General features: G+C 41.0%; 2 protein-coding genes and 1 non-coding gene across 5 annotated transcripts in view; all 3 read right to left on the reverse strand.

Annotated features, from left to right (window-relative positions):
• Positions 1–641: 641 nt before the first annotated feature.
• On the reverse strand, positions 642–7,686 carry LOC140360994 (T-complex protein 1 subunit alpha). The gene is made up of 12 exons (XM_072446550.1): positions 7,536–7,686; positions 6,977–7,062; positions 6,404–6,532; positions 5,611–5,708; positions 5,330–5,440; positions 4,487–4,668; positions 4,125–4,251; positions 3,064–3,239; positions 2,866–2,989; positions 1,959–2,151; positions 1,638–1,801; positions 642–1,027 (listed from the first exon to the last, which is right to left on the reverse strand). Exons 1-12 carry the CDS (start codon positions 7,606–7,608, stop codon positions 814–816), a joined length of 1,677 nt encoding a protein of 558 aa, XP_072302651.1. The 5' UTR covers positions 7,609–7,686; the 3' UTR covers positions 642–813.
• On the reverse strand, positions 7,157–7,291 carry LOC140365648 (small nucleolar RNA SNORA29). The gene has a single exon (XR_011927845.1). It is a non-coding gene; the product is annotated as a small nucleolar RNA SNORA29 (small nucleolar RNA).
• A 2,246-nt stretch (positions 7,687–9,932) lies between the features above and the next one.
• LOC140361018 (pleckstrin homology domain-containing family G member 1-like) overlaps positions 9,933–20,823 on the reverse strand; it is a 52,795-nt gene continuing 41,904 nt past the window's right edge. For 2 of the 3 annotated variants that reach the window (XM_072446605.1, XM_072446587.1), the window contains exons 7-17: positions 19,915–20,046; positions 18,644–18,826; positions 18,453–18,548; positions 17,592–17,678; positions 16,938–16,971; positions 16,776–16,865; positions 16,200–16,261; positions 15,846–16,043; positions 15,649–15,768; positions 13,352–14,990; positions 9,933–12,241 (exon numbers count right to left, since the gene is read on the reverse strand). In XM_072446605.1, the coding sequence (XP_072302706.1) occupies positions 11,319–12,241; positions 13,352–14,990; positions 15,649–15,768; positions 15,846–16,043; positions 16,200–16,261; positions 16,776–16,865; positions 16,938–16,971; positions 17,592–17,678; positions 18,453–18,548; positions 18,644–18,826; positions 19,915–20,046 (3,564 nt within the window). In that variant the 3' untranslated portion in view covers positions 9,933–11,318. The remainder of the gene's footprint in view (positions 12,242–13,351; positions 14,991–15,648; positions 15,769–15,845; positions 16,044–16,199; positions 16,262–16,775; positions 16,866–16,937; positions 16,972–17,591; positions 17,679–18,452; positions 18,549–18,643; positions 18,827–19,914; positions 20,047–20,823) is intronic. The other variant, XM_072446596.1, reaches the window with a different exon arrangement.

A 20,823-nucleotide genomic window follows, 5' to 3' on the forward strand; every position in this document is an offset into this window, starting at 1 on the left:
CACTACATTTGTTGAATGTAGCTTCCCCCCTCAAACATCTTCTCCGCACACTTCTATTGGTCAGATTTAGTCCTGCCAGAAGGAAGTTTTAGTTACACTTAAAAGGATTAAAAAAGACTGCATGAATGGAAATCATAACTGATCTTAAAAAAAATGGTGTCAATAGTTTGAGTTATTGCACTCACCATCAGTTACTTTTAATGCAGAAAGTAAAGGCTGAAGCCCTTAAACTGTGGGATCAAATTGAAGTGAAGCCACACAGAACCGATACTGTTGAATGCAGCTCATGAATCTTTACTTTATAGCCTGTAAATGTGCCAGCTCAAAATGTAATGTCATTTTCTGAGATAGGGCAGGATTTTGTATTACAATCCTTTTTAAATTATGAAAACGCAACAATTAAATTGTATTTTAGTCAGTTTGTTTTAAGAAACTCAAACCTCATTCTGGATATTAAGACATTTCTCTTAATCTGCAGACATTATGGCGCATTTACAGAATGCATCCTAACATTCCTTGTGTTTCTCAAAATGTATAGACCAACTCTTAAGTGCCATATGTGAAAAGTCTTGTATTTTTCTTACTAACCTCCATGTAAAATAAAACATTAAAATCAAGTCATGCTATAAATTCCCAGACAATTGTTCAATTTCCAAATCCACGGTCATTTACAACCACTGGGGCTTTATTTTCTTAAATGTCCAAAACAAGATGACTTACAGTCCGAGTGAGAACAGAATTATCAGTAAACAGGCAGAACGTAACTACAGATGTATAAATACAGAGAAATGAAAGCACAGGTCGGCCCCTGGTTCAGCCATCCAGGGATCCGGACTGTACCGCGTCCCTGTAGGAGCTGCCCCCCTCCTTCGGCTCGGGGAACAGCTTGATGAGGTCGTCGATGCGGAGGATGGTGATGGCAGCTTCTGTGGCGAACTTGAGGCTCTTGACCTTGACCATGGTGGGCTCGTACACACCGGCCTGTTTGTTGTCCCGCGGTTTGCCGTTGACCAGGTCCAGACCGATCCTAATAGGGCAGGGAGTGGAGGGTAAATGAGGGAACATTTAGGGTTCAACTTTCAATCAGGAGTGGCCTTTGAGTTGCAACTATTTCACAGCCCTGCATGAAAATTGAGGTGGTAGATGTATTAAAACGTCAAGTTTAGGGAGAATATATGGCTGTAACACCAACTATGGTGCACCGAGTGCTGCAGATCACTGGTGGGTCTGGGAAAGCATCTTCACTGCAGACCCCACAGTGCCCAAGCTCAGTGTGGCAGCGCAGTGGTTTAATCACTCAGTAAGTCCAGCATGTGGCGACAGTGTTTAACACATCTTAGCAAATTTATGATGGATTGCCATAATATTGCTTGAATAGAGAGAATACATATAACTTTAAACTAATATTAGAGTAGTGCTTTGTTAAAAATAAAATGCCAATTGGATTGGTATTTCAAATATTCACGCACGTCACATACATTTAAATTTGTCTAAACCACTGCTGTTAAAACAAAGGGACTCATGGAGAGATGGGTAAATTTGGTTTGCAAATCCAAATCTGCTTTTTTCATTCATCATTTGGCACTGAGCCAACCCTTGTTCGAGATGCTGTAGATCACACACAACTCAGTGCTTACCACTTGAGGTTCTTGCGCTCTGGGTTGACCTGGGCCTCGTTGTGGAAGGCCCTGAGTTTGGCCACGAGGTCAGTGGAGTCCTGAGCCGCATTCACAGCCAGAGTCTTCGGGATGACCAGCAGGGAGTGGGCAAACTCTGCGATGGCCAGCTGTTCTCTGGAGCCCTGCAAGTACAATCATTAACATTAATTCAGTGAGAAATGTATTGCGTCGTTTCAACTAGACACAACCACACGACTTTTCCCTTTAAAATATTTGAAGAGACGGTCGACACTGTGCAAGTCAATTTCAATACACATTGAGACGCATTAAATTTCTTACCATACTAGTGGCATAGTTCTCTAGGTAAATGGACAAAGCAGCCTCCACAGCGCCCCCTCCTGGCACCACAGACTTGGACTCCAGCACCCTCTTGACCACACAGAGGGCGTCGTGAACCGAGCGCTCCATCTCATCGCACATGAAGTCATTGGCCCCGCGCAGGATGATGGAGGCCGAAGAGCGCGCTTTGGTACTGGAGGAAACAAGGGCAGGCGTGTATGTATGTATGTATGTATGTATGTATGTATGTATATATATATATATACATATATATATACATATATACATATATACATATATACATATATACATATATACATATATACATATATACATATATACATATATACATATATACATACATACATACATACATACATACATACATACATACATACATACATACATACATACATACATACATACATACATACATACATACATACATACATACATACATACATACATACATACATACATACATACATACATACATACATACATACATACATACATACATACATACATACATACATACATACATACATACATACATACATACATACATACATACATACATACATACATACATACATACATACATACATACATACATACATACATACATACATACATACATACATACATACATACATACATACATACATACATACATACATACATACATACATACATACATACATACATACATACATACATACATATATATATATATATATATATACACACACATATATATATATACACACACACACACACACACACACACACACACACACACACACACACACACACATACTTTAGTGTATCAGAACTTCAGTTTTTGCACCAATCGTTTTACATTTCAGCCTTAAGGAAAGCTAGACCATTTGACCTGCAGTCTTACTTTTTAATAAGGATAAGCTCGTCGTCGCAGATCCGCTCCTGGACCACCTCCTCTGCTTGCCCCAGCATGGTGACCTCAAACGTCTCCTCCCCCTCCAGGTTACTCAGGGAGGGGCACATGGTGGCTGGGACAAACACATCACATCTTTAGCTTTGACACGACACAGACACGAGCAGGAGAGACGTTTCCTCCTCTCACCTCCTGTGGCTTTGGCGATACGCTTCAGGTCCTTCTTGAGCACTCTCCTCACAGCCATGGCACCCGCATCCACAAAGTACTTGAGACACATATCGTCGATGCCCCCGGTGGTCAGGATCACATTGGCACCTGCCGCCAGGATTTTCTGGATCCTTTCCTTGGTAATGTCGGACTCCCTATGTTAGATAAAGTGTTAAGAGCAAATAGTGGCTAGGTTTTAGTCGAGTCACACCAGATTCCTCATTTCAGGTCAAGAGTCCAGATCCCTGAAGACTGGTTTGAGTCAAGTCCAAGCCAAGTCCTCAGGTCTACGAGTGCACGTCCGAGTCCAAGTCAGTCATTAAAAAAGGTCCAGCCCACCACAGGAGTTTTTTCTTATTCATGTAGTTCTCTACCACTGGGTCCAACAGTGAACTCTCAAAGCTTTAAAAGGAGAAGTCCCTGTGTTGGTTAAATATGTATTTTCAGGGCAAGAAGTGTCTGTCGCAGCAGGGAATTGAATATTCAATCGAACGGAAAGTATGGGACGCTTGCAAGCTTTCGTGTCTGTTTTCTGACAAAGTATTTTCACACAAGAGCTACAAGGGGAACTCCATTGCCAAAGCTACTTAGTTCCACTTTAAACCAACTTAAAGCCATCATTTACAAGCACACATACAGAGCCCTGCATTATGACGACATGAGCTGTTAATTGTCAAGTCAGTGATCATCTTCAAGTAGAGTATAACAAGTGTACAAATATCACAAATGTAAATTATAGTTATATTAATGACAGCATCATTGTACAGTGATATCATTAATGCAAAATGAACAATGTTGTAAAGTGTAATGCAGTTTTCTGATATTTGGATTGTCCAGCCCAGAAAAGTCCTGCAACAGCTACAGAAGCTGAGGCCTTGACTTTTGGGCTGCTTATATTTTCTCCCACGCGTATCACTGTGAACACTACTGACCAAGACACACAGCAAATTTAAATGGGACAAACATGGTAGTGTTTCAAGGGCAACACGTTCTGAAGGCCCTCAACATGGCAGAGACAATGTTTTAGAACACATTCTCACCTTTGTCTGATGAGGTCGAGCTTTTCTGGGTCATTGATGAGGACTTGGACGCCCATCTTCATCTTGGTCTTCTGCAGGCTGAAGTCCAGGCAGGCGATCTTGGCGTTCAACACACGCTTCACCATGCCTTCAGAGACACAACCACTCGTTACATAAAAGATCACTTACTGAAGACTAGTTGTCGGGCCAGAAAAGTGCCGCCACAGTTTACGGAACAAATACTGCAACATTTCTCTTTTCAAAGCCACTGTTCTGTCTCCCACGCGTATCACTGGTTACACCACTAGGGCAGGCGTAGCAGCAAATTAAAAATGGGAGTGGCGCCGCAGCAGAGGCCCGGCCGGGGTGGACGTAAAACGCACCTTGTGAGCCGACGGTGCAGTTGACCGCGTATCCGTTGACCAGGAAACTCTCCTTCTGGCTTCGCCCGTGGGCCTTCAGCACATTCACAGAGTTGATGGGGTATTTGGCCATACCCTTACTGTCTGTAAACTTCACCGCCAAAGCAGCGTCCACCACCATGTTTGAGAAGAAGTCCGAGTCACTGAGACACAGCGTTAAGGGATACAACTTTTTACATATACACAAACATAAAAACCTTACATATTCCCATTTCTTGCAAACAGAAAAACTTTAAATAAGTTTTGCTCTAATTAGCTGATAGAGCGATTAAAAAAAATTTCACCCTGGAGAATTAATTTAAAAAAAACCAATTAGGATTCTTGCACCGTTTTAACTCCATCTATATAAGTCGGTGTAATCCCTCATTCGTCCAGGCGTGTTCCATAGTAGAAAAAGCTTCAGTTGTAGTCATCTGGACTCAGTTTGAAAAAATAGACGTTTCGACTAATAGCCCATTAAGATTCTGAATAGGCTAGCTCGGTAGATACAAGGGGGGAGTTTCTGTTGAAACAAACAACTCTTTCTACTTCAGGAAGGCTCCTCCCAATGGGTGGGTCTTACCACAGAACAGTATTAATATCGGAGTTCTCGATCTAAATTCTTTTATTGACAATGACTCTTGGATGAGAGTCGAAACGTCTATTTTTTCAAACTGAGTCCAGATGACTACAACTGAAGCTTTTTCTTCCATCTATATAACTATATTTAATGAAGAGATAACAGATGCAACAATATAGGTTTGGAATATAAACTGTTACACGTGTCTGGAATTAAGTTATTGAAACAAGACCATAAAAGGATACACTCCGATGATTTTTGAGGACATGGACGTCTTGGCTGCGTTGATGAGACATTCTCTGCCGAGTTCATCTGTTCCGATTGTGAGATTTTCATTAATATAGCGCACGGCTTCCCTGTGAAAAAATACATTTATTAAAAAGCAGTCAGGGGATTTGTACATTCACAAATAGCTTCCATTAGAGTGAATGTGGGCCATTCGTATTACTATTTATGAAAAGAATCAGGGCAGTTCACATAATCTCACTAATCATATGTGTGAGATGAAACGTAAACATGTACGTACTTGCAGGCCAGACGATATCCACTGATCACTGATGTGGGGTGGATCTTCTGCTTCACCAGCTCGTCTGCACTCTTCAGCAGCTCTGCAGCCAGAATCACCTGCACGGCGCACACAGACAGTCAATGGCAAGAACTTAACCGTTATCAGTCCAACTAGAATTCAAAACTCGGGTTTTGTGCCATCGTTTCATAAACTCCTTCAGACAACGAGGGACAGTTTCTCTATCCTGTTAGCATAGCCATACATCTGTAAGAGGCAGAAGCATGGTACTAAAAACAGGACCGTCTTATGCAGTCACTTAATCACATAATCCTGAGTATCAAAGGTTCATATTTAGGTCCCAAGATAATTAAATTTAAGTAAAAATCTCAAATGGGGATTTAGTCAGCAATACTCCACGGCCAAAACAGTCCACAAACATTGCAGCAAATCATTTGAAATCACCACCAAAGGCATCAGCAGCTTTCCCCACTATAAGAACTAAACCCAGCAACTAAAGTTATATATTATTTATTAATCAACACTGGCTTTTGACTTCTTCCTACCACAGAATTATGAGCTGCCATTTGTTTGTTGAAAATCATGTTTTTTAATGATATTGTACATTTATAAAAGGGTTTACTGGTAATAACATGCTCTAGGGCTATTGTGGTAGTGGCATAAAGACGTTTCAATACTATTACATTGTCCTTCATAATGTGTTATAGTGATACATCTACCCCTCAATATAAACTATCGGCTCTTATTAACATGAACTGAATGTTCTACTCTGAGCTCCAGTGACTGCACTCACCACTGAGGTGGTCCCATCTCCGACCTCCTTGTCCTGCAGGTCAGCCAGCTCACACAGGACCTTTGCCGCTGGGTGCTCCACCTCCAGCAGCTTCAGGATGGTCGCGCCGTCATTTGTGATGGTCACATCCTATCAACAACAAACTTTAATTAATGATGTTGCGAAAGCATTCAATAGAAACTGGTGTACACTTTCCAGTTGTATTCAACTTAAATTAGGGCAGGGCAATATGGTGATAAAAATCAAATCATCCCTCAGACAATCTTCTATTTTGGTGAAAAAAATCATTTCGTTATTCACAATTTTTTTGATCACCCTGGTCTTTGTCATGCTCTGAGTGACAAGTGGATTTAACTAATCACAGTGAAGCGTGAACCTTCTGAAGATGATTTTATCTACCTCTAAAAAGCAATATGAAATAGGTTTATTGCATTACAGTTTAGCAATTAGGGAAATAAAAAGGCACATTTCCCATTTTATTTTGGGATATTTCAAGATTCTAAAACGCAAACAATGAATAAAACCCTAACCCTACAAATATATTAGTACAATACAAATGCATCTGCAACTCACCCCAATGTCATCCACCAACATCTTGTCAAGTCCAACTGGTCCCAGGGAGCTTTTGACAATGTTAGCGATGGATGCTGCAGCCATGACTGTAATAGAATAATTAGCCTTTAGATTAAGCCGACATTTTCAAACAGCACATTCTACAAGTTTACTTTCCCCCACAAAGTCATGAACAGCCTTGTTGATATGTCCTGTCACATTATTGAGCGTGGTCCACAGACATAGCCACACCTTCAGACCATGACAGTGTTTCTGTAGCCCATTAGCATAGCCACCCATTCAATACAAGTCAATGGACGGGACTAAAATGGGACCAACACATAATACACATTCTACATATGATAAACATGTCCGTGATGGCGGTCGGGTTATTTATTGAACAGCCCGTGTTACAAAACTAACAACACCAACTGGCAGACATACAAGTTAGAAGTTAGCATTAGCATTAGCCGCACGTGTGATGCTGCGCGGAAGAGACGAGCCGTTTCAGAACAAACACAACGCACGCGCCAACGCAAGATCGGCCTCAAATGTAGAGCAGACTGCGGACATCACTGACCATTTTGGGTGCGGACGGACTCGCCGGTCGTCCTCTGTCCGAGCACGCTTAGGGGACCGTCCAGGAGAGACATTTTGGACCACTGCACAAATGGAGAAGAAAGGGAGGTGCCGAAGTGCACTGTGGGTAAACCGGTATTAACTACGAAGCTTCGAGATTTTTTTTTTTCCCCGTTACACTTTATTCTTTAGTTATTGTGCTTTTAATGGCGTTTGGGAGCCAACTGTAAAAGGGCATTTGCCGCCACCTAATGTAGTTGTACGTCTTCAAAGTATGTGTTTTACGCGATACCGTAAAAAAAAGGGAACAAGGAGAGAGAGAGACAGAGAGAATGAGGGAGAGTACGTCTAGACTTTAGACTTTATTCTTCTTTTTCTCTGGTGTACTCTCTCATGGCAGACACACATATGAGATAGTATGTCTGCAAATGCACGCCTCATAGATCCACGCTCATAGCGCATGCATGATAATATAATACATCCATGGCATGCACTTAGAAACTACTTTGAAGCGTGATCACGTGACTCAGACGGTTCATGCTGCTGCTGTTTCACGGGTGCTCCACTAGGGGGCTCTCGTCTCGATGAGTTCATTGACTAATAGCAGAACTGCAGAAAGATGTTTGCTCGTCGGACCCATGTGGCTTGTTTGTGAAAAGTGAGATACAGGAGGTAATAATTGTATAAGTTTGAGTTTGTGCCACTTTCTCACACCGATAATCAGATGTTGTCACATTAGTATAGCAGCGGTGAGTGCTCTGGCTGATTTTAATGGATTTTGCTAAGTAAGAGAATAAAAGCGCAAATAATTTAAATAAAATAGTCTGTCTCTCCACAGGAGGAAAATGTAGGCAATTTAAAAAAACAACTTAAATGTAAAAACAAATCCTTGCTTTTATCATATATATATATATATATATATATATATATATATATATATATATATATATATATATATATATATATATATATATATATATATTATATTCATATTATTCTAGAAACACAGTTGCATCAATACACACAACTAAAATGCAAAGTTGTTTTATTGGCAACCACCATAGCACATTGAATGTGGTTCGAAGCACTGTGTTGTTGTTGTTGTGCTTTTAATGGCGGTTGGCAGCAAACTGAAAAGGTACATTTACCGCTACCTACTGTAGTTGTGGGTCTTCTGTAGTTGTACGTCCTCAAAGTATGTGTTTTACACTACACCGTAAAAAGAGAGTAAAAGAAAAAAAAAAACTCGATACCACTGTGGGTGTTTAAGTACTAAAACATACCACTAGATGTCACTCTAGAAAAGTGTTTTGAACTGTGTTTCAAAGACTTGAACATATGGTTCAAATGCTTTGCTATTTTTGGGGGCTTCACTTTTCCCATCACTACCTTTTAGGAAATTATAGGAAGACTATCTATTTGCCTTTATGGACACGATGAGATGTGTTCCAAATAGTGCCTGGTTATAATAGAAATGGTATTTTAGAGCCGAACACCATTTCCCAGAAGGCACCAGACTAAAGCAGATTTTCTTCCTCGTAAATAGCCATTTCCAGATGAAACGTGTACTTTAGAGTGCCACTTGCAGTTGACGAGAAGTGCTTCAACTTTTCCTCCTTTTTTATTATAAATATCTTAACATTTTGACATAAACAGCCTGGAAATCAAGAGATACACTACCTTCTTATATACACTAGCTTTTCATGGGCAGCCCCTAAAGGAGAGGCCTGGCCATCAGAACTATGTCATTTAAAAAACATTTTCTTGTGTCAGTAGACTCTGAACACAACATTGGACATCGTGTATTCACTTTATAAATCTACACTGCCCTTGAACACATTACACAGGACAAACGCTCCCTATTAATAAAACACTTTTGGTTTTATGATATAAATAAGGATTTCAAAAATCCACCAATGACATTCAGTTTAGCCAAATTGCTTGCAAACATTAAGTGAAATGTTTTAATATTGTACAAAACATGCAAGTCCCTCATGTCCCCCGTGGACTATATTAGCACATACTGGAATATTTCATCCGTTTCAAGTGAGTAGATTATATGTAGAAACATCTCCATCAGGACTGTGGCATAAATCCTTTCTAATAATATAGAGTACATGTTTTTAGATTATCTACAGACCTTTAGGGTTAGGGTTTTTATACACTTATAGGTGCCATGTATTCATTGCATTACTAAAGATGAATACAGGAAAGTAGTGGAATCCTCGTAGTACATGGTAAATCGTCCAAAGTAGATTTTTGTGCGATTCCTCGTCCGGCATCTCAAACCAGAAGAAGGGCTCGAGGTTGACTTTGTAGAAGGCACTAGGACATTTAATCCATTACCTACTTTATTAAGCAAGATGTCATCTAAGAAAATAACAACACACACACACTATTTATATAGTTAAATTTACTTAATATTTATTTCCCGCAGTACAATTCTGTTGAGCAAAGACAACCGAGGCAGTTACAAAATTCAGTACACTTAACTTAAGACAAAAAAAGGGAAAAAACTACAACATTATAAATCACACCTATGGCAAACAAGAACAATGTTCCTAAAATGTACATCTATACAAAGAGTTTACAAATAAAAATGTAAAAATGGCAGAAAAAGTGCAAAAAAGAGTCAACGATATCTGACCAACCCCACCAGTGAACAGTGAACATGGACATAAAGACATACTTCATATTTCAAAATATTCAAATCATTTCGAAAGACACATGGTAAAACAAGACCAGATTTGTGATTTTACAACTCATTGTGAACTGGAGTCCATTTTGTGAGCCTCAAAGTAAAAACATTTAGTGAAAAAGTGTTGTTTGTCTGTGAACTTTAAGTTAAGTAAAATGTGCAAACTTGTGTGGCTTAAAATTTTGGGGCAATAAATCTTGTTCAGTAGTGCGATATAGCGTCCCTTAAACAGAAAGTGTAAATACACGTAAAACTACGATGAAAATTAAAATACAAAACAGAACTGTAGATGTTTAACTGCCGCCAACATGCTCCTTCCTGGTCCCTTTTTAAAACCATTTAAAACATCAACCCATAATATTCACTCACAGATTGAAAATAAATAGATAGCTCTTATAGATAATGTTTAAAGCAGGATTCATTATTGACAGTAAGACTCCTGATAGACTTATAATTAAAGTCTAATTTAACTAGAAATAGTCACAATAGATAAGAGCGTGAGACCTTGGTAATCATTGCTAAAAGCTCGTCAGTAAAATGCAAGATTAAAAAGCTTCATATTGCAAGTTTGATAGCAAATGGAAACGCAAGCCGACATGAGCATATTGCTGTCCCACTTAAAAGTACAATGTGTGCCAAAGTGAAGTAGCATTATTGTTCTATCAACCTGCACTGTTTGTAGGAGAATTGTTGCTATGATATTACAAGTCCAGAAACTTTAAGATGTACAGAAAATAATCAATTCTCAGATGAATGCTAAGGCAAATATCAAATATGGCACAGTAACCTACGAAAGCCCTGTAACTAAAAGAATACTGGTTGCTTTTCTATGTTGAAGGATAGAGTGGACTGTATATAATTTAAAATGGCAAAGCTCTTTCCCAAAACTTGCCTCCTTGCAGCTCCTCGATTCCTCAGCTTCATTACCTTTCCACTGAAGAAGGCAGCCAATAAGAGACTAGGCGTTTCCTATTGGCTTCCCTCTCTTATGTGGGTTTAGCTAAACAATCAAGAAGAAAAGGTATTGAGGAGGAAAATGGTATTCACCCTTGAAGTGTTCAATATGCTCCGGACACATTTACATTTTTAGGCAAAACTACTCGAGCTAAGACACTGCAGTTTCTCTCTCAACGACTGAACGATTTTAGGTTGGTTGTGATGCTGTTGCTCGTTCCACAAGTACTTCTCCAGGTGGTGGCGCTCAAAGGACCTCAACGAATCACTTTTACGAACAGGCGTACTGGGCAAGCTGTGCGATTGAACCCGACCTTTTTTGAAATTTTGCGATCCTAAATAGCTGTTTCGGTCCAGTTCGCTTTCATCTTCCGACCGGATCTCTACGTAGTCGTCGTCGTCCTCGCCATTGTCCTTGAAATTGGCGAAATAGTTTTGCGTGGCGTTTAAAATGCTCAACGCCGAATTGCGATTCAGCACAACGATTTGCTGACCGTCTTGCAAGGTGATGTCCGTGCTTTCTGGAAGGCTATTGTGCCGACCAGTATGCCCCAAACCCGGGTGGTGTCCAGTAGACCTGTTACTTTTAGGTTTTTTCTCTTGCCCCACACTGCCAGCGGCTTGATTTTTGGCAGGCAAAGATGGCGCATTGAAAGATGTGTGTCTCTTGATGGTGCTATACACATGCTCCTCTTTTTCGGACGGGGCAGAAACGCAAGAACTCCATCGTTGGGACATGGGGGTAGATTGAGACGATTTGGAGGCAGGGTTGGCGGGGATGGGAGGACGTTGTGGGGTAGAAGAGGCTCGGAGCTGGGACATGTCACTTGATAAAGAGGAAGAGACAAAGCTTGCCAGCTCGCCGTTGCTGTAGGTAGAATGCAGCCAGTCGTGCTCAGAGGAGGTCTCGGGCAGGGAAGGGGAGGAGGGGAGGTGGTGGTGATGGTGGTGGTGGTAAGAAGAGGAAGGAGTGGATGGACCAGAGGAGGAGGAGGAGGAGCCTGCAGGGAACATGACCTGGTCGTACAGCTGGGAGTACTCGGCTATCCTTGCACCTAAGAAAGACAAAAGGGAGAGATTTTCAATGTTTGTGTTGTAAAGCAGACAAAAAAGAGCTGGGGATGGAACGTCAAAAAACGGCTGTTGTCATAGAAACCCGCCATGTTTTAAGCAACAGTGCAAAACGTCCACAAAGAATCATCAGTGGCCAAAACAATATGAAAAAGTAAGCAAGAGTTGTGGTGGAACAAAGGTTATGACTGTGATAAAAGTATTTACCAGTAGTGACTCAGCAGTGTGAGAATACGTTTTATTGAATGCCAAGTTTAGTATTTAGCATCTTAAAACCTCTATTTGTTTAACATTGGGCTTTTAACTGAAAAATCTTTGATGTGTGATATCACAATCCCAAGTGCTACAAAAGTCGAATGGCCGTTTCACACTGCCGCGGCCGAAGCGTCCAGTTTACAATCAAAGTCTATGGTAAACGCGCGTCGAGCACGTAGTGCGTTATCCGCGGCGCGATTTCTTCGTTTTTGCGGCGCGATTGGTGCGTTTTTTTACTCTCGACGCTTTGAGCGCGCGTATGAGCCGGCCGAGGTGACGAAAGCGGTTTACGCGACACGTTCAGATATGTTGAGGTCTCTGGCAGCTGAAGCATAGCAGCCGCCGCAGCAGCCAATCAGAGCTGACGCTCCAGTGACGTACGTATTGCCCCTCGCATTTCTGGTATTCCCCGTGGAATTCCCCAAGAAGCGCCACTTTTTCCTTGCTCGTCAACAATGGCAGACGAACGATTGATTGTGGCTGTTTGTGGGAGAAAGGAGCTGTACGATGTATTCACGGTGGAATACAGAGACAGAAACAAACCAAAAACGCGAAAACAACACTCTCGATATCCACCATTTTACACAATGAAAGGCCACACCGTCATCAACTCCACTGCTCATGCGACAACACCTCTACTGCGCATGCGCGCAGAGCTCAAGCGCGCCGTACACGCGCCTGTGTACAGTGGCCGGGGCGTCGATAGCGCGCGTCCGGTGCGTAAACCTTTTAAATGTACACACGCTCAAATTCTGCGTCGGGCGGGATTAGGTCGCGGCGGTCTGTACGTAGCTTTAATCTTCCCAATTGCACAAAGCCTTATATACATTTAGCATTACCTATAGCCGCGCCTCCTTGTTTCTTCTCCTCCAAGATGGCCGCCAAGTCCTTCTGCTTCTTCTCTGCTCTGGTTCGACTGCACGCGTCCCCGGGGTCCATGCTCCTCATGCGCAGCAGCTGGTTGGCCTTTTTGATCTTCTGACTGTACTGTCGCGCCATCAGGAACACTCGACTTTTGTTTTTGTCCAGCTCCAACGAAAGGTCCATGGAATCGCCCAACAGCAATGAACTGGAAGCTATTGGCGAATCAAGACTCTCTAATTCACCCGGAAACAAGAGATCTTTTGGAGATGGAGACTTTGAAGGAAGTTCAACAAGGTCATCATCCTCGTCCAAACGAAAACTGCCACTGCTAAGGCGAGCTAACCGGTTCCGCATACTCTTGACCGTTCCTTGCTGGGGCTCTGGCGTTGACGTAGTTGGTATTTGACATGTTGAGTTGGCTAGTTCCTCTTCATTTGTCACTTTAATATCAGGAATGTTGATGACCGGAATATTAAACATCAGCGTCGATGGCTTTCTTGAAGGAGGACTGAAAGTTTGCGGAGGACTTTTAGTTTTGCTTTGCTTTGGCGATGATTCATTAACTGGGAAAGCTGCAGGTAAACGATCAGCTTTCTTTTCGTTGATCTTAATGTAATTTTCCAAGTCATTCCAAATCTCGTCCACCCGCTCTGACAATTTATCCCCTTTCTGTTTCGGGAACGTTTCGGAAGCACTTGATGAAGATAGATCTACTTCAGAAGAGCATGGATGGACATTGTTGTTTGTCTCGTCTTCAAATTGCAAACTTTCCTCGGACACAAACCCTTTTGCACTCTCGCTCAAGTCCTGCTTGGATGCCAACAAACTGTCCCTCTCTTGTTCAACGTCAGCTTTTGAGTCTTTAGTTGGTGGTTCTCCATAACTTATAGTATCGTAGATGTTTTCCTCCTCAACCTTTATCTCAAAAGGTCTCGCTTCTTGCGTTGAAGACCTATTACTTTCCGATGACGATTCTGGTTCAATCGTGGGTACCGGTACATGTTCCTGGTTGACTTCTTTCTCCTCTAGATCTCTCCTCACAAGCCCCATGTTTTTAAGGTCTTCATAGCTGATGTTGTCGTACACGTTTTCAATGTCGTCCAAAGTTAGTTGCTCAGCCGAGGAGGAAGCTGAGAGGTCGTTGCTTGAAGACTCTGTGTGGATGACTTCGAGGTTGCTAGATTGGTCGCTTTCTGGACTTTGCTTTGCTTCTGTAGCCTTCTCCCCTACGCTGCTCGCCCTACGTATGACCCTACCCCCATTGGAGGGTGGGGGATCCACCTGCACTGTTGGGACTTGCTCCACGTGCCAGCTAACAGGTCGAGCTGTTCTAGGGGACGATTGAGTTTGGGGTTCCGATTCGAGTTTATCAGCTTCAGATGGGACAAACATTTGGTATATGTCTTCATCCTCATCAGGTTGCATGGTGCGCTGGCGGGTGGGGAACATGGCCCGGCGGGCTCGGTGATCCGCCCAGATGTTGTTCACTGATTGGTCGGTCTGGGTGACGACCACTGTGGGGATGGGTGAGTCAGGGGGAGTCTCAGTTACCCGTGACGACCGTCGTAGTGGAGGGTGCCGGCTGGTGTCTCGAGTGAGGGATTCTCTGGCTCGCTGAAAAAGCCAGAGAAAAAAGTTATTTTCAGAAATGAACGAAAAGTTATTTTCAGCAAGTGTGTAGCAGTCAGTTGCTTTTATATTTGTAAATTAAGTTGTAAGTTATAAATTAAATTAAATGCGTAATGGACGATTTTTTGGCCCAAATCTGAGTCTCATTTCCTCGTGGCATGGACTGCCGATTAGTCCTGCCACGTATCAATCATAGGATGCACCTACCGCTCACCTGCAGCCTCGTCGGCTCGTCCCCAGGAGAGCAGCATGTTTTCCTGTGTCCAGTGCACGGATCTATCATAATATAGTTCCCTCAGTGTACAGAACAAAATTAAGACAGAAAGACAGTTCGAGTGGGCTCAGAAGAGACGGAAATCTACGGGAGACGAGAGATGAGATGCGATCCGTCGCGATGATAAACAAACGCACTTCTAGCCGCGATGCTCTTGTGCCATTCCGCTTCAGTTCTCAAATCGGCAAAACATAGTCCATTACGCCTTTAATGATAAGTTAGACACTATGAGTGAGTCATCATATTGTGTCCATGTACAATAACATTTTGTTCTCGTCACTATCACCGTTGCGAACTGTGCTTTGTGTCGTTTGTCACGGTTCTTTTATTTGAAGCTTTAGGTCTGAGTACAATTGCACTGTGCTGTACCTGTAGGTCGCAGGAGCTCATATTGAAAGTCTTCCACTGGTCGATGCTGTCCACTGAGGCCTGAGGGTTCAGCCTCTTCCTGCTGCCTTTACCAGGGACCCTCAGCTTCTTACTGCCTCCCTGCACACAGACAAAAGGCAACAATTTGATTTAAAATCACTATTATATATAGAATAACATTGAAAGTAAATGTTTACACTAACTATGCCACTGTCGTCCTCGTCATCTGCGTCCTGCTGGTGGGACTCCTCGCCTTCCTCGCGGTCGCTATGATAAAAGTGATCACATGGATCTAAGGACTCCTGCGATTGGTTGATAAGGCTGCGGCTCCGACCGATGGTGCCCAGAGCGAGCTGGGACACGGGGGACAGCAGGGTGGCCCCTAGACTGCTCCGCTGGAGATACACAGTGCACTTTTAAACTTTCATGTCATAATTTCTTACTCATATACTTACTAATTAATTTGTAGCTTTTGTTTATCATTTAAAAAAAAAAAAAAATCAAAAGGGTTATATATACACGTGAAATATGTTTAGTTTTTACTGTTTTACCTTTTCCCCGTCAGTGTTGGCAGCATTCTGTTTGGCGTTCTTCAGTAGTTTGGATAAGGGTTCTGCAAAAACCAAAGAAGTTGTTGTTACATGATGTTCACATTTGAAAGAAACTTGGCAGCACATCACAGAGCCTTATGCCTATTTCACAACAATGGAGAAATTAACAAACTATTCTAGCCATTCTATGTGATGTCAAGTGGCAATTGCCCTACCCAAAAACCGACAGCTGTGGGTTGGAAAAAATTATGAAAATGTACTAATTTTATCTGGATATCAAGACAATACCAACGTTAAACTGCGTGCTATATAGCAATCTAAACACGCTTCTATTATCTAAAACATGCATGTAACATAAGTAGATGTGATGTTCTACAAAAGCGTGCATGCTTTACAACACTTTATATAACTACACTTTATATAACTACACTTAAAATGCATGAACAAAGAGTAAATTCATAATGCACAAATAGTTCAGTAACAATTATTCAGGCTTAACTACTTAACTAATACCACTGAATTATTAGTTTATATGGAATCCATTATAAAGTAGCACCAGATGCATTTGTTCTGTACCTTTCCTGCGACCTCTGCGTGTTGGCCCTTCCTTAGTTTGGGCAGAGTCCTTCTTGTCTCCATCAGGGCTGTAGTGGAATCCTGGGTGGTCTACGCAATAAGAACAAATTTAGATGCGTAATTTTTATTGCAAGGAATACAGTTAATGAGCGGGTTACTTACGCATTGCATCCATTTCCAAAATAGCTTGCTTTGCCTAGAACAAAAAACGAAATATAAATTGTGACCAGCAGAGGGAGATCTGGTTCAGTATTGATTCAACAGTTTTGACAGCCAGTGGCTCTCGAGCTGTTGTTTTTTTCTGTTTTTTCTGTGAGTCCGCTACTTGCTCGTCTCCATGGAGAGGATATTGCTTCTCCTGGAATTTTCTACAGTATTGTATTAAACTTGCCTATCTCCATGGAAACAAGCAAGCGACAGGTGATATCTGTGAAGAGGCAACAAAGAATGCCTGTTTTCAAGGTATTATTGATGGTGGTAATGTTATCACCACCACCAAAACTTAATTGCCAAACTGTGGAACATCGCCTACAAAGCAATAATTCCATATAGACAACCAGGGGGCGTAACTTTTACCAGAAAAGTCACGTACTGCACCTTTAAATCCAGGTTTGGTTGTACTTTAGCTAAGGGCTTGTCCTAATTTAGTCCTGGCTTTGTACTTTTTATTATTTCTGTCACTTGTTCAACAATCTCTTTCATTACTTTGCATAAAACACTGCACAGGAGATGTTATATTTTGCCTGTTTCCATTACAAATCACATTTTAAAATGTTTACCATCCTGCAGACATAACCGGGATTAGCTTGCACGAACCTTGGCTGGGATTTTGGCCGGGTGGTTTTCCAGAATCAGTCTTTTGAGGTGCAGGATCCACATGCGTTTGTCCTGTTGAGATTTAGCCTGTAGCGACACATCAGAGGAAGAGAGGTAACATCAGGTATTATAGACAGTTATGACGCTGGAACAAACTACTTCTTCGGTCTTATGCAACATAACCTTTATCCTTTTTCTTTCAGGGAACGTTTAGAATTAAATATTGTAACTCTTTTTAAACATTATTAATGCGTTCTGTCACTGGGTTTCTCAATGAAAATTTAAATGAAAAAAAAACAATAAAATGACTGCATTTGTCATCAAGAGGCAATTGACACTTTGAGAAACGTAATTATTTTGATATACATTTTTATTAACATACATACCCTTTTAATTGTATTTTATTTTTAGTTGTTTTATTCAGCAGAAATTGTAGTATTCTTTGGAAAAGAAAAAAACAATCTCAATTATATTATTATCTTTTTTAAAAAAAAAAGGTAATACTGTGTTGTGAGTTTGAATCCCGGCTCCGACAGCCTTCTGCATGTCCTCGCTTCTCTTTCATCACCATTTCACTCTGAACTGTCTTGTCTAATAAAGCCTACGGGCCAAAACACCCATAAGAATGATTCAGGCTTAGCAACTAATCTAACACCTCACGCCTAACCTTAAGTAGTTACTAAGCTTGAATCATGCTTAACAAACTATATTTTCATTATGCATTCAATATACATTCAATATAAGTCAATATTTAATAATATATAATCAACAACAACAAAGTAATGATTCAATACTATACATATTTTACATTCTTTCTTTCATTGATTAAAACGTGTGAACTTTGTCATCGTTTTGCAGTACCTGGACGGTGTGTTGGAGTTTGGGGTTCTTATAGTGGAACACACTAAAACTCAGAGGCTCTTTAGGAATGACCTCCACCAGCATCAGATTACAGCACTGAAATAAGCACATCGCAGCACAGGTTAGCTTAATCTGAGCACCTTTTTTCATATTTCTTCATGATAATATTGTACTTAGTTAGTCTGACGGACCAAAATGTGGGCCTTGTAGGTGTAGGTCTCCTCTCGCTTCTTGGTGATGAGCAGCAGTTTGTCGAACAGGAAGAGGGTGCGTTCGTTTTTGGCACGCTGTAGTCTAAACGTTCCCTCTAGGACCAGTTCCCCGTAGCCAATCAGGTCCGGCCCTTTCCAGTTTGTCAGAAAGCTCTGGATCTCCTGAGAGTGACAATAAAAAAACACCACAACATTGTTTTTTTTTTGTATTATTAGGAATGCAAAACAAAGCCTGAATTTAACCCCTGTGGATTTTTGGTCTGAACAGTTCTGGTCTGTTCTTAGGCCTTGCTCTGTGTATCCACTGAGCTAATGAACGCTGGTATAAGGAGCTCCACAAAGATTCACTGTTCACTGCAGAAGATCCTATGTTCTACACCAAGGGTTCCCAACCACCGGGCCAGGGCCCAAAAACGAGCCACAGTTAATTTTGTTTTAAGGTCTGTTAAGTCGCAAAATAATACATGTTTTAATCATGAAAATATAGAACCACTTAAACTAATTAACAGCAAACATAAGTAATAACGCATTTTAAAAGTAATAGAAGGGTTTGTACTCATTTTACACTGTTGTTACTGGCTCTGCCCCCTTCAACCGGTCCCTGGAAAAAGAAAATCTTGTGATGGTACCGGTCCTTGTGAGGAAAAAGGTTGGGGACTGTCTCTTCCTCTCTTTCCGGTGGCATGTCCTACACAGATCCTTTTGTTTCAAGCAAAGTGGCTGGTTTTGTTTCTTGGTTAGATGCATCGTTTATATATTATATGTTGTGTAATACAGCAATAATAATCTATCCTAAAACTAGAATAGAATTTAAAATATTATGAGTAGTAGTAATACTGAGAAAAAAAACAGCAACAGGGGACGTCACATATATTGGTCTTGATCTAAGGGCACGTGGTAATAGGCCTATTTAAGACATCACACTTTTTTTTTTTAATCATCATTTTGCTATTGAGTATGAGTATGAGACCTTTCCTTAGTATCAGATTTGAGTGTTCAATATTTGTATTATATTTGAATAAATATTTGTATTACCGGTATACAAATATGCAATATCAAGTGGTAAAGGGGTATTAGGACTGACAGATTTGAGAAAATATATACTCCCAATTTTGTTGCAATTGGGTTTCAATAAAATTTATTTTGAAAACTATAATTCCGCTCCCACAAGGTTAAAACTTTATTTACAGGTTTGGAAAAGCTTTTGTCATTATATATGGACTCTAGTGTATCCCTCCTATGCTCTGTACCTGCAGCCTGACGGCGTGCTCGTGCTTCCTCTTCATGTCGTTGATGTGCCAGGCCACTCTCTGCATGGTGTCGATGGCCTCCTGCACCACCTCCAGAGTCTCTGTGTCCTTCTCCAGGTGGTTGGCAATCTCCTGCACCATAAACACACACGCATAACATAATCATTAGAGCACAAAGATCTCTATACGGACAGGAACACTCACACCGAGGACCATATGGCTATTGGCTGAACATTTGGCATTTTGGGTTGGGGGTTGTCCAAAGTGTGTTTAATCCCTGTTGTAAATGTCCCGTGATAAAGTAAATACACCCTTTTATTGAGCTTTTAGCCACGGTAGGCCAGTATTATAATATATTCCCTAATCAAAATATACATTGTGCAATATTACCTCTGCAGAGCTCAAAATTGTCTTCCCATGCTCAAATTGCTTTCACAAAGACCATCTCAATCAAGCAGTTATTGTTCTTAGCCTCATTTAAACGTCTTTACTTCTCAAAGTGCCAAGTTGAGATCAAGTTACATACAGTACTGTTATAAGTGAGTATTGCAATAGTAGCCAGTGGTCAGCCTTCTGAGGTAAACCAATACAATGGGCTGAACAGACCTATTCCTTTCATTTTTTGTGAAATGTGGTTTGATAAAAGAAAATATGGAGACTTTATAGCAAATCCAATGCCAGCCATTCATACATTTAAATTTAGTTCCGACTTTGTGGACACTCATTTGTATTTCATTTAACTTCAGTTCCTTCCTTCAGTGCACCGACAATGCTTGGGTTAGTGTCTACACATAGAATAATTTGGACACTGTATTTGATATTTTATATTATATGTTTAACTGATTATTATGCGTGTTCTTCTTATTGTTCTTCTTATTAATAATAAATACATATGATTACTATTATTAT

The sequence above is a fragment of the Eucyclogobius newberryi genome, unplaced genomic scaffold (genome assembly GCF_026437365.1).
Source record: "Eucyclogobius newberryi isolate DKJ021-1_F unplaced genomic scaffold, fEucNew1.0.hap1 SCAF_1, whole genome shotgun sequence".
Classification (NCBI taxonomy): domain Eukaryota; kingdom Metazoa; phylum Chordata; class Actinopteri; order Gobiiformes; family Gobiidae; genus Eucyclogobius; species Eucyclogobius newberryi.